This window comes from Trachemys scripta, chromosome 18, assembly GCF_013100865.1.
Source record: "Trachemys scripta elegans isolate TJP31775 chromosome 18, CAS_Tse_1.0, whole genome shotgun sequence".
NCBI lineage: Eukaryota > Metazoa > Chordata > Testudines > Emydidae > Trachemys > Trachemys scripta.
In genome coordinates this window covers 8,442,151-8,454,804 of record NC_048315.1, presented here as the reverse complement: position 1 = coordinate 8,454,804, position 12,654 = coordinate 8,442,151, and the positions used below count along the sequence as shown (strand labels likewise).

General features: G+C 44.9%; 1 protein-coding gene and 1 long non-coding RNA gene across 9 annotated transcripts in view; one reads left to right on the top strand and one right to left on the bottom strand.

The window, feature by feature from the left end:
• Positions 1–12,654, bottom strand: part of CCDC182 (coiled-coil domain containing 182) — a 129,969-nt gene that overhangs the window by 19,372 nt on the left and 97,943 nt on the right. For 7 of the 8 annotated variants that reach the window (XR_004643426.1, XR_004643424.1, XR_004643429.1 and 4 more), the window contains one exon: positions 11,475–11,570. Coding sequence is in view for 1 of the 8 variants with exons in the window: in XM_034752642.1 (XP_034608533.1) it covers positions 11,475–11,570 (96 nt within the window). In the remaining 7 variants the exon portion in view is untranslated. Of the gene's footprint in view, positions 1–10,736; positions 11,370–11,474; positions 11,571–12,654 lie in introns of all 8 variants that reach the window. The other variant, XR_004643430.1, reaches the window with a different exon arrangement.
• On the top strand, positions 3,915–7,105 carry LOC117867520. Its single transcript, XR_004643432.1, has 3 exons — positions 3,915–4,176; positions 5,377–5,466; positions 5,985–7,105. It is a non-coding gene; the product is annotated as an uncharacterized LOC117867520 (long non-coding RNA).

Genomic DNA, 12,654 nt, shown 5'->3' with positions numbered 1-12,654 from the left:
CCCACCAGGGCAGCCCCCAAGCTGGGGCTGGGATGGAGGGGGCTCTCTCCCCGGCAGCCGCAGCCCCCAAGCCGGGGCAAGTCGCCTCTTTCTCTGGCCGCTGCAGCCCTGCACATCCCAAATGCCCCCCTCCCCCTCTTCTCGCCCTGTTGCCCCCTCCCACCTGCCCCCTATCCCCCCCCACACACACACCTTACATGTACATTGTCTCCAGGGTCCAGGCACCTAATTACTGAATTGGGTGGTAGCGGCTGGGAGTTTCCCCTTGTAAAGCCAGATGTAATTATTTATTTGGGGAATAAGAGCCCTGCTGGCCTACAGAGAGGAGGAGGAGGAAAATGAATCTGGTTTTTAATAGAAGGGAATCCAGGAATGATGGTGACCCTCAAACTGTGCAGGGCTACTCCCTGATGATAGCTTCACTCCCACTGAAAATTAGGAGACAGCGGGCATTTTGAAAGAAGGCAGTTCTTTATGGAATTCTCTGCAGAAGGACATTACTTGGCAGCCTCTTTTGAAGAAGAAATTTTCAGTTATGAATAATGGCCCAAAATGATACTTCGCACATGGTGTTAAATAATTTTAGAGGACCCCATTTTAAATTAATTGTAACTCCAACTAACATCTTTACTTGTAAGTTCTCAGAACATCCATTCTGTCCTTAAAGAGGAAGTATTCTAAGTTTGGAGAATACGCTGTATTCTACCTACGTATCAAAGCAGCAGAATCCAAAACAACTCCACCTTAGCTATGGGACTATGACTTGTGCTTCCCTAACACTACTAAATGAACAATAAAGGCTACCTTCTTCTATTTTCATTCTCCTCCTTAAAACTTATGCTATACCAATGTGTAGATGTTCAGAGGTATTCCAGAGAGGTGTACAAGGTAACTTACAATAATTGGTCTTTACCATTTTGTCTACAAATCTATTATTTCTTTGTATAATACCAGCCACGTGCTAAATGCTTTGTGGCCCAAGAACTTTATCTTGATACTTACCCATATAGCTTCCAGTGCAATCATTAACCCCTTTTCTATAGTTACTAGCATAGCACAGTGTTGGAGGGTCTTTTTGAAGCTTTAAGCTATAAAAATAATTAAAGGCTACTCATGAAGTTATTTACTTCATTGCAACCCCATCAAAATAATCTAGTGAAAACACTTTTACCACCAGTTGTATTTATTGGCTCCCCCATCTGATGCCATTATGCATTCTATCCACTTTCACAAACTATTTGCTCCATTGACAGTGAGACCGCCCCCCCATGGAAAAAGTGTGAAGGGATAAAAGTTTTCTCTCTCTCGCTCTCTCTCTCTCACACACACACACACACACACACACACTCTCTGTCTCTCAATCTCCTGTAGTTGGCTGACTTCCAGAGTCCCCATAAAAAATAAACCGCTGCTGTTAACTTGTCATCTCACTGACTCTACTAATCCGATTTTGCGTCAGGGTAGCGGTTGACAATATGCTACCAAGATGGTTAGCTTCGTTCCTAAGTAACATACACATGCTTGCTGTTTATTTTTCTCATTAGGACCAACATGCATTGTCTGGCTTCACACCCTGTTAACAGCTAACATATTCCACCAGAGGTTTTATTTTTGCTGTTGGAGTGGAGCAGAGCCAACATTTTTCCTTCAATATTCATGAAGTTTTATCCAGGATGGCACTAGCTTCCACCAGAGCAGCAAGCAAAGCAATAGGAAAGACTTCGCACTTACATGGGGCAGCATGTTCTAGTGCAGCGAGTACACCTGGTACAGCCACTGACCTTGGGCATCACCTCTGTACCTCAGTCGTCTCATCATCAATAAGCAGAAGGGGTGAAGTTTGTGGTTGAAACTTTATGTCCGTGCAAGGTGCTGCCGTTACGTTGCATGCACCCCAGGTAAAAAACAGTGGGCATTTTAATCACAAAAAGTTGTGACCACATTCAGCGCTGGACATTTGCAGGAATAATTTAAGGTGGGGGGAAAAAGGAAGGGAGCCCCCCCCCCCCACTTTGCCAAGGGAAATGCATCTCTTTACAAAGCCCAGCCCCAAATTCCATACCTGGCCCTTGGCCAAAGGGCCCAAAGCAGAGGGAATGCTATTCCAATTCCAGACTTAGAAAGAAACCCTGAACTCCTCAGACCTCCACTTAAAGAGCAGATAAAGAAAGCAGCAGTGTTTTGCTGGTAAGAACTGTACCAACCCTGGCTCACAGAACTAGGTGGTCAATAGGTGCCTTTCTTTTCCTGAAGCATTATTGAAATACCCCCCCTCCAATGCCCCGTGCATGTGGACAAGAGACCTTCTATGCAGATAGCATCAGGTACACGTGGAGCCAGCACTCCTCGGTCCCTCTCAGCTCAACACCATGAGGAAAATGCTCTCCTTGGGTTTTATACCACAAGGGGCTTTCGAGGCAGATACATAATCGTCTCTTCAACTGATGCAGAAAGCAAGAGTTATAGCTGGGCAGTGCTGGTTGCTGATGCCCAGATGGTGCTGCTGGCACTCACTGAAATATCACCTGGTGACTGGCAGTTTTGGACTGATTAGATAGTTAACCTCTAGTTGTCGATCAGTGAAAACAATGGCGAAAAGGGTTATATGGGTCCAAGAAACAAATATACAGCGAATGCATAAGTGGTAGCCTTGAGCCTATACAATTCATGTGGCCTCAAAGGGCCCTATTCCCCCTGGCCACAGCCTGCCCCTCAGCTCAGCCGCAGTCCAATCCATCTCTGGGGCCAGAGAACAGATGGCAGTGAGGGAATTCAATCTCCCACCCCACGCAACGAATGCTAAGTTCACAGTGGCAATAAATAGGACCAGAGAGGGATTCGCCACACCCTGAAACGCAGGATTGGCCTAAGCGAGGAAGGAACTGACCGGGACTGTATATACAAGTTACTTCACAGACGGCCCTACAAAGCCTAGGCCATGTGCCTACCAGCATCGAATCAGGGGCTCTAATGCCCCATTGTCAACAATAGAAAAAGGCAGTATGCGGCCATGTAATTAAAGCCTGTAAAGTATGTGGACAAGGGGGTTGAATTAAGCTTGCAGAGGCAGCCTGAATTCTAGCATTTCTTAGGGTTACCATACGTCCGGATTTTCCCGGACATGTCCAGCTTTTGGGGGGGGCTCAAATCCCCCCGTCCGGGGGGAAATCCCCAAAAGCCGGGCATGTCCAGGAAAATCGGGAGGGCTCGGCCAGGGCCTCTTTGTCTGGGGTCGGTGGTGCGGGGCTGGGGGCTTGGTGCCGGGCCGGGGTCGCGCCGGGCCGCCGGGGGCCAGCCTGGGCCGCGCCTCCTCCCCCCACACTGCCCCTTACCTGCTACAGGCTTCCCGCAACTCAAATGTTCGCGGGAAGCAGGGGAGGGGGCGGAGACTCTGGGAGGGGGCGGAGTTGGGGCGGGGCTCCGGGGAGTGTCCTCCATTTGGAGGCACAAAATATGGTAACCCTAGCATTTCTTAACTTTCGATTGCTTGATTTTTTTTTTAAATAATGTTTTTTAATATCATTTCGTATATGTAATTCAGTATAGGTTGTTATATGTCCCTCATCACCACAATATCAGAGGCAGAGCTGGCGTTAGGCATAAGCAGACTAAGCAATTGCTTAGGGCCCCTGTAGCAGTTGAAAAAGCCCTGCAGGGGGCTGGGGCTGGGCAAGGTAAAACCCTGGCTGATTGGGGGAAGTGGCTGCACCTGGGGCCACACCCCAAACTAAGGAACTGGGCCTTATAAAGTGGTCAGGGAAGCCAGAGGGAGACAGGCCTGGCTGCTAGGGAACTCACCCAGGGGACCTAGAGGGAGGCCTATTCTCTGCCTCCTAGGTATTGGACTTGCAGTAGGGCAGCCGCAGGGTGGGTAAAGGCAGCCAGTCCAAACCCCTTGTTGCCTGTGATGATTGGCTGATAGACTACAGTCCGCCCCAGGGCATGGGGCTTAAACAGAGACTGGCAGTAGACTGAGGCAACATGGGGATAGGGAGTGGGGTTTCCCCTGGAGTGGGGAAACCTAGTAAGACTGCAGGAGGCAGAACCCTGAGATAAGGGCACTGGGGTCCTGGGAGGGACATGGGGGCCAACGGCCCATGGATCACCGGCCTGCAGAGGGCACTCCTGGGTCGAAGAGCTAATTCCTGAGGACGACCAGCAGGAGGCACTGCAGGGGTGAGCTTGCGCTTTGCTATAGCCCCAAGCAGCTCAAGGGAGCCACCTCTTAATTATTAGTGTGTGTAGGAGGGGCAAAAATATTCCTACTTAGGGCCCCCAACAGGCTAGCACCAGCACTGATCAGGAGGCACTGGAAGTTAGTTACACTAACATAAAACTGAAGTAATTCCATTGACTAATAGTTGCTCCAGCTCTGCACTGGTATATGAGAGTCCAAGTCCTAGTTTCAGCTCAGATCCAGTATTTTGTAAAATCCTTGCTGTGATAGAGTGCATGAGAAACAAAAAGGAAGGATTCTCTTCCCTTTAATAGACCCTTCAGAACTGCAAAGGGAAGTTCACAGCTCCCCTTTTACAGGAGGAATGAGAGCAGAGCAATACCTTTTCTTCCAGGTAGTTTGGCAGTATTGTTGCCCAGAGCAGGTACCAATACTCCAGTAATGAGTGGCAGCAGGATGTGGAGAATTATAAGAGCAGTTGGGCCACCTGGAAGGCAGTCAGAATTCAGTCTGCTAACTAGATGATCTCAACTCTGAGTTTTTGATGCTGAAGGTCAGCTCGCTGCTGGATGCAGGATAGACTTGTCTCTGGAAAGCAGTCAACACATCAGCCCCTTAATGGCATTGATGATTAGTGAAGCACCAAGGGAAAAATTAGATTAGAAAAAACAAATGAAAATAATTTAGGAAGTACTGTTTATTCTTTGTGGAAGACGCTGCCATATCCAGACTGCAGGAAACAATTTGACTTCAATCCAGAAGAAAAGGAGCCCCGGTCTGGAGTACATTAGTGTGGTGGGAGGCCGGGAATAGCAGCCACTTAACCCTGTCATTCAGCAAACATTAGTGAATTATGAGTGTATTATATGTTGGGTTATGTGTTTTGTGAAATGCCTGGAGGCTTGCTAGAGCGGCACTAAAATGCTATTGGGCGTCTGTCAAAATGTAAATTTTTATACCGACTCTGAAATAAAAATAAGATTTCGTGTTCGCCTCCCAGCTACTGAAATCAAATCGCAGCCAAAGCCAGAGTTGTAAAATAAGCAAAAATTTCCCTTCCTGTCAAATTAGTTCCCTGATAAAGAAAACAAGTGATATAAATGTGATTTACTTCCTTTTCCTCCTGTCATAAACATTTATGGCTGAGAAGTAACAATGGGTTTAAAAAGGCAGTCACAGCTCTTTGATTTTTTTTGCAGTGCAACCTGTGCTGGAGTTGGGTTTGATATATGTATAAAAAAGGATCGAGCTACATTCTGCTGATAGGTGTGGGAATTGTTTATATCAGAGTGAGTGTACGCTTATACATACATATTTCTTTATTATACATGTCTTCTATAGACAACCCCCAGACATCTATGTATTGTACACATGCAGTTTGTGGAGATAATATCCATGTTCTAATGAGAGAGGCATGTGATATGTAAATTCTATAACCACATCACCTGCTCACTAATCCATTGTGCTGGGACTTATTGTAATCTTCTAAACAGCCCAGCAGCTTCAAACAGCCAGTTTTTAAAAATCAACCTGTTAGAGCCTGGTTTCATCCCCCTTCACCTCAAATTACACCTGCCCGAGGCATCAAACAGTTTCTCCCAAGATATTTTGCTTCTTTCACTACCAATCTTAGCCAGAATCCAGATGTGTAGAGGTTTGTTCTACAAATAACCTAATTTTTAATCGAAAACTCAGTAAAGGGGTTAGTTTGGAGGGAAGATTCTGGCTGGTTCTCATTTTACCCAGCATGGTTTCCTCTCCTCCCTAGCTAATTTATCATTTTGTCTAACCATTATTTTGTATTCAGTGGGACCTTTGGAGATGCAGGAGTTCAGTGGAGAAGAAAGAATTCAACTAAGAGGAACAATCTGAAGAAAGAATCTTATTCTCCCTCTTACCCATAGTCTTTCCTGCACACCCCTCTCCTCAGAGAGCTAACTTAGCTCTGATGGTGCTATCCTGCACTACAGTGGAGAAGAAACTCATCTAAAGGCAGACTAACATGGACACCAGTGGTTCCTCTAGGGCTGATCTCTTGCTTCAATAGCGCACTCCCTACAGCAAAGGCAATTTCTCTAGTGAAATCACTGGCTGGATTGTACTGACAGTACAAATTAACTATTCACTAAACCAAAAAGCTGCTCCAGCGGTTTAGAGGATCTGGCTAATAAGGACACCTCTCATCTATACCTCGAGTCTAGACAGAAAGGATTTCAAGCAGGAATGGTCTTGAAATTTGGGAGACCCCAAGATAAGGAGACCACCACAGGGAGCATGTGGCTATAGGATTGGGAAGTCCCTGTGCTACTGGACTGACATTTTCTTAGCCCATCTTTGAGCATAACACTGACCTCTTTGCATCCCTCCACTGCCTCCCCCTTCTCTATCACATCAAACATAAGCTACTTGTCTTCACTTTCAGGGCCCTTCACAGCCAATCCCCATGCTATCTCTCATTCACTATCAAGATGTCAACTCCCACTTCAGATTAGCCATGAAGTCAGCCCCTCCATAGTTGGGGTTGGTCCTGCTTTGAGCTGGGGATTGGACTAGATGACCTCCTGAGGTCTCTTCCAACCCTAATCTTCTATGATCATGCATTTGTTAAATTTCCACACAAGTCTTTCCACGCTTTCTTCCACACTGCTCCACACCCATGGGAGGCACGGTCTTTAAACATCTGCAAAGCTACCTTGTTCTCCTCCTTCAAACTCTCCCTTGCTGTAATGCTTACCAAAAACTTGACAATAGTTAAGCAGCTGGTGTGCAGAGACCACTGCCCACCACACTGACCAATACTGTCTCATTGCTTTCCAGTACTCCCCTGGCTGTCTGCATTGTATCATTTGTGGCCTCTTGCCTTATACTTCGGTGGTAAGCTCTATTTGTACAGTGCCTAGCACAGTGGGGTCCTGGCGTACTACCAGGTACTCTAGTAATACAAATAATAAATAAGAATATATTACCTTTGGCTGTCTCTGTGCTTTCTGCGCCGGTATCTCCAGCGCACGTGGAGGAAGTGCCTGTGCACAAATTCTGATCCCAGGTCCAGATTTTCGTTGGAGTTCTTGCTGGTATTCTGCCATCTCTAACACCTGTGGTTTTTCCCACTTGGCACACTCCCACCCACCCCCTTTTTATGTAGTCAATACAGAACTATCTGTGCCTACTTGCCACTGGGAACCATTTACTAACAAGTGGAAACTTGCATTTGTTCCCTTCCATATCTCGGACCCCTTTCAGCACATCTGGAGCATCACGGTTAAGGAGAAACACCCTGCAGGCAGAACTGGAGTCTATGCTGGTGAGACCGCTACGTTATGCCCTCTTCACAAATGCGCTGAAAGAGGCAACTCTTCTATAACTACGCCACAGTGTTTCAGTATCTTTTTCATGGTGTAGTGGGTCTGAACATGGAGTCCAGCTGGGAAATAACTTCTCCCCCCCCCTTCCCCACACCCGAGAGCTCTGCCTCTTAACCCTCAGCATGCCCTGAAGCTACTGCTTCTGCATTTCAGGAGCGGTGAGGGCACCTGTTGATTGTGGACAGACTCTCCTCCTCAAGAAACACCCCCAGAGAGAGTTGAAAAGCAGAGAGGCTTGAAGCCTGGAGTCCTTGGCATAGCCCAACGAGGAAAGTTAGGGATAGAACAGCTGAGAGCAATGAAAAAGAAGTTTGAGGAGGGAAACCCTGCTCCTCTGAAAGCACAAGTGTGCTTAAAGGGAATAAAACAAAATTCAAACTAGAAGTAGTAAAACTAAAAGAACAATCACTCCCAACATAGTGGATACCACTGAACTGTCTCAACCTGAGGGTGGCTGAGAATAAACTGGAATGGTAGGTTTCCGCTTGCCTCTGGCCCTTGCATAGGAGCACAAGGAGGTGTAGTGTGCAGGTTTGGACTTGCGGACACTGCTAGCTAAGATCTCCAATCGAGAGCACATGGGCACGCACACATCTTACACTTACTCTTAGCAACATATAATCAGAGAAGAACTGTACATTGAACTTGGAGAGGATAGTGGAGAGTTGATCAGGTCAGCTGATCAGGTGGGCTGGAGCCACACACTGGGGCCCAGCACAGATTCTTCCCAGTGATCATTGATAACCAGTGGAAAACTTTGCCAAATTCCATAGATTTTTTTGCTCTGATTCTGTGGGAGTATTTGTGGGATTTTGGAGGGGCACGTGAACTCAGAGCAAATTATGTGTCTCTATGGAATAGAGTTGGGTAAAGTGAACTTTCACTCATTTCTTGACTGTTATTAAATCCTACCTCACCTCCAAGATCTTTCATCCCCCCTCTCAAATCCTCCAGTACCCACAGGTGGCCGCTCTCCCTTACCTATCTCAGAGGACCAAAAAGTCAGTCCCATACTAGAAAATAGTTAGATATGCTCTTCTCTTTAAAACCTGAAGCCTTCTCTGTGTGAAGAGTCCCTTACATTAGTTGGAGAGCTGCTGAAACAAATGGTTAATAATATTGACATTTAACCTGCCAATCAATCAATCATCTCCAGAGTTAACAATCCCAAGCAATGAACAGGGCCCCATTACCAAGCGTAAAGTGTTTATATGATGAGGGCTTATGGTAAATTTGTGTTTTTGAAAGACTGAGTGTGGGAATTAGAGTACAGAAAAACCCATTAAAATCTGGAAGATCAAGTGATTTTATTCCTATCTTTGAAAAACCCAAAAACATATGTGCCAAGGCAACAATGGATTCTGAAAGATGATTAAGTAAGCTAGGTAAAGGCACAAGACCAAAAGACTATTGTTGAACCTGATAGCAAGGTCAGTGGTCAAGTATAAAACCTTATGGGTTTGGGGGATTTTTTAAAATTCTGTTCCACTCTTTGTTCTTGTGCAAGATTATTATCCATTAAGCAAATGGATTTATCTGTGAAGCTGACCTGACATTTCTCCAAATCTGATTTCCAAGTTTTCTCAGCAGAAAGCTCCAGCATAGGCCACCAGCCTTAACAGGGCTGTTGTTCTGATATAAGATAGCAATTCCTTCTCCTAACCCACAGGACAAAGGGAGGGGGGAAAAGAAAGACCTAGCAAAGCAGAGGAAAAGAGGCACTGCCCCTGTATTGTGGTATTTCAGAGCTGAATTCTGCTGGGCCCAGCTCTGTAAGGAAAGGTTAGCCACTTGCCTCACTTTTTCTAAAGCATGACTTTCGGCAGCCTTTTCCCACACTCCCAAGCTAAAAGAACAAAAGACGTTATCTCAAATTGCATTAGCTGTATAAAAATATTTTTACTATACTGCCTTATTCATCTGCAACACACACAAGCACCCTCTGCTGTCTGGATGAAGATATGTCCCCCAGACTTCTCAAGGTTGCTATTTGGCAGCAGAAACCCAGCCAGGGTTTATTAATTATGAGCTTAAGCATCTCCTTTCATGGATATTTTCAAGGGCCTCCTTATTATTAAGAATAATAATAAAATAGAGAGTTTTTAAAGCTCATTTGTTCTACAGCATATTGATTACAGAAGACTCTGCAGTGCACAGACAGAGCAACTGCAAGCATTACACGTGCCACCCTCCGCATTGTGCTCGTTTAGCAGCTGTAATTTGGCCTAATTATTTCCCCAAGGGCATTTAATTTTTCAGATCAACTTTCAACTTAAAGTTTTCTGAACAAACAGACTCACAAACCTGACGAAAATGAAGTGCCAGCCTTCTTCAATGGTCCTACCAATAACTGCCACCTTCAAATTGAAAGTGCATAAAAACGGAATACTTTTGTTTTAAAATAGTGTTTCAATGATTGTTTAAATAGCAAGTGCATTTCACCTGTGGAACTCATTGAGGCATGATATTATTGGGGCAAACAGACATTTATATTCGTATGTATAGCAACTAAATCTGCAGCTGCACCAGCATGAAGGGATACTCTCAACTCTCTGCTTCAAGGAATAAAATGATCACCCAAAAGGGACTAGGAAGACAGATTTCCCCCTGACTCCTGCCACCATTTGCATCGGGCCTTGTCTATACTCAAAAGTTTTGCTGTTTTAAGCCTGCCAGCATAGTTTAAAAGGGCAACCCTCTCCCCCTTCCACAGGCAAGACACAGTAAAAAGAATGCTTATACCAGTATAGCTTATTTCTGTTCAGTAAATTAAACTATACTGGTATAAAGTGTCTCATACCAGTATAACTGTGTCTACACTAAGGCTTTTACCAGCGTATTCTATGCCAGTTTAAAAAAAAAAAAAAAAAAAAAAAAAAGTACACCCCTTCTCAACATAGTTATGCCAGTAAAACTTTTTTACATTTAGACCAGGTCTAGGAGGAGACACACACATAACCCACAAAATGGATTGAAAACATACAACCAACAAACCAGGTAGTTCTTGGCAAAAATACATCTGAGAGAGCAGTGATCTACATTATACCATGCACACGTTGACGCAGGAGATCACTCAGGTGAATGGCAATAGGAGATGAAACCTTTCACCTCCATTGTAAGTCACTGGTTAAAATCCAGACTAGATGAGTACCGATTTCAGACCTACACTGAAATATGAAGAGGAGAGTTCTCACCATTTCCCCCACTCCTTGCCAGCCTTCGCTTTAATTCCATTGGCGTTGGTGTGAGCTGTAGATGACCTGGTCCTGGATACTGGCCTAATCCAAGCTCAGATTTGGACCCAGAGTCAGTGGGGCTTTTGGACAAAGTGCTACGGTTCTGGCCCACGTGTAGTAATGACAGAGTCAGTCATCTGGCAGCTTTGTAGTGGCCAATGTGAGAGGAGGAGTCATCGCTGCAGTTGGCATCCATAACATTACTTCTAGACCACAGACCTTGTCAGCCAGAGTCATAAAGATCTTTATTGTGTCCTCTACAGCTACAGGAATTTGGCTGTTGCGAAAGCGACATTGGAAACCCTGAAGACTGAAGCCCTATATTTCTCGACAGAACAGGTTCAGCAGCAAGCTTCCCCATGCTGCCCATGGCTCCATAATGTCTCCAAACCCTACCATTCATACTGCAATGAACATCCATGAGTGGTCCTAGATATGTATTATCATAGATTTTCATCTCAGCAGCCAAATAGTGTAGTGATAACATACAAGGGTATTAATTCTGTGTTCAAACATATATGAACATATAGTAGTCTCTAAATCTAAAGAGCACATGGTATGTGCTTTTTGGTCACAAGGTAATGTCAAGTCCTGTAAATAGAGAGATGCTTGTAATAAGTTAGCCATCTGCAAAGGGCACTAATATTTGACCTCATTTTTAAATCAGCATAAAAAAGTGATTTCTCTGCTATTTACCTCTAGTGCAGTGAACTGTAATTAGCTGCAGATAAGGATCCAACAGGATAAAGGCTGGTGTCCAACACTTGAATCTACTTCTTGCTAATTTCTTGTCTGCAGAGGGAACAAAAAAAAAAATAAAAGTTTCTTTTCAGTGTCTATGAAAAAAAAATCTTCTTGAAGCCATTTTGTCTATGCTCCCTTGAAAGGGAAACACTTATTCGAGACTTTACAAAAAGAAAAGCCCTTTGTACAAAGGGCCCTGGGTTTGTTTTCTTTTATGGTAACAGCAGCTGTGCCACTCAGACACTGCTATTTTGCCGTGAACCCACAGATGCTTTGTCTTGCTGTCACCCGAGCATGCCCATGAAAAGGGCTGGCCTCGTTAAGTTTTTTTTTTTTTTTAACTGAAAAAGAGTTTACCAGCACACACATCTTTTTTGAAGATATAGTTCCAACCTCAAAAAATATGCAGGGGCTTTTAGTTTGTTTTTTTCCCCCCCAACACCTTGTTTACCATCTTCTGCACAGATCACAGAACTATGTATATGTTTTTAACAGTGTGGCATAAGACACCGTATTACTTACCTGCCACGGAGTAGTTTAAGACTAACTCTAACGGGGCCAGTGCTTTACTGCCAGATGTGGGGTAGGGGGCAAAGGACATTAGGGTTTGGGCTGTTGAGTAGGAGGGAGAAGATATACACTAATGGAATGTTTAACTGCACAATCTGCTTATGCAAAGAAGAATGAAAAATAGAACTAAGCTAGGACAATCTATCACAAATACACCCCCACCTCCACACACCCCTCAACAAATTTTGGTGGTTCAGAGTAGCGGCAAGTCCAAACTGGACTTTAGCCCACTCTAGAGATGTGCTGGAGTCTCAAACCGAGACCCCATATTGGAACACTCAGATAACTAGTTCCATACCATCTCTGAAGTAGGGCCCATCTCTAACTCAGAGAAAATGGGACCTGGCTCCAGACCATCCCAAATTTTGTTTTTCGTGTTTTGCAAAGCCAATCCTAGCCACCCTTCATTTTGCCCGTCTCCAGTAGAAATCTCACAGTCTTAATCTGACCCCATCAGATTGCCTGCGTTTTTACCCTGGTTAATTGCCTATCAGTTAATTGTATAATTAGGCTATTTGCCAGGCTTGACAAATCCTCTTGCGCACTCACCCGTGGGGAGTTG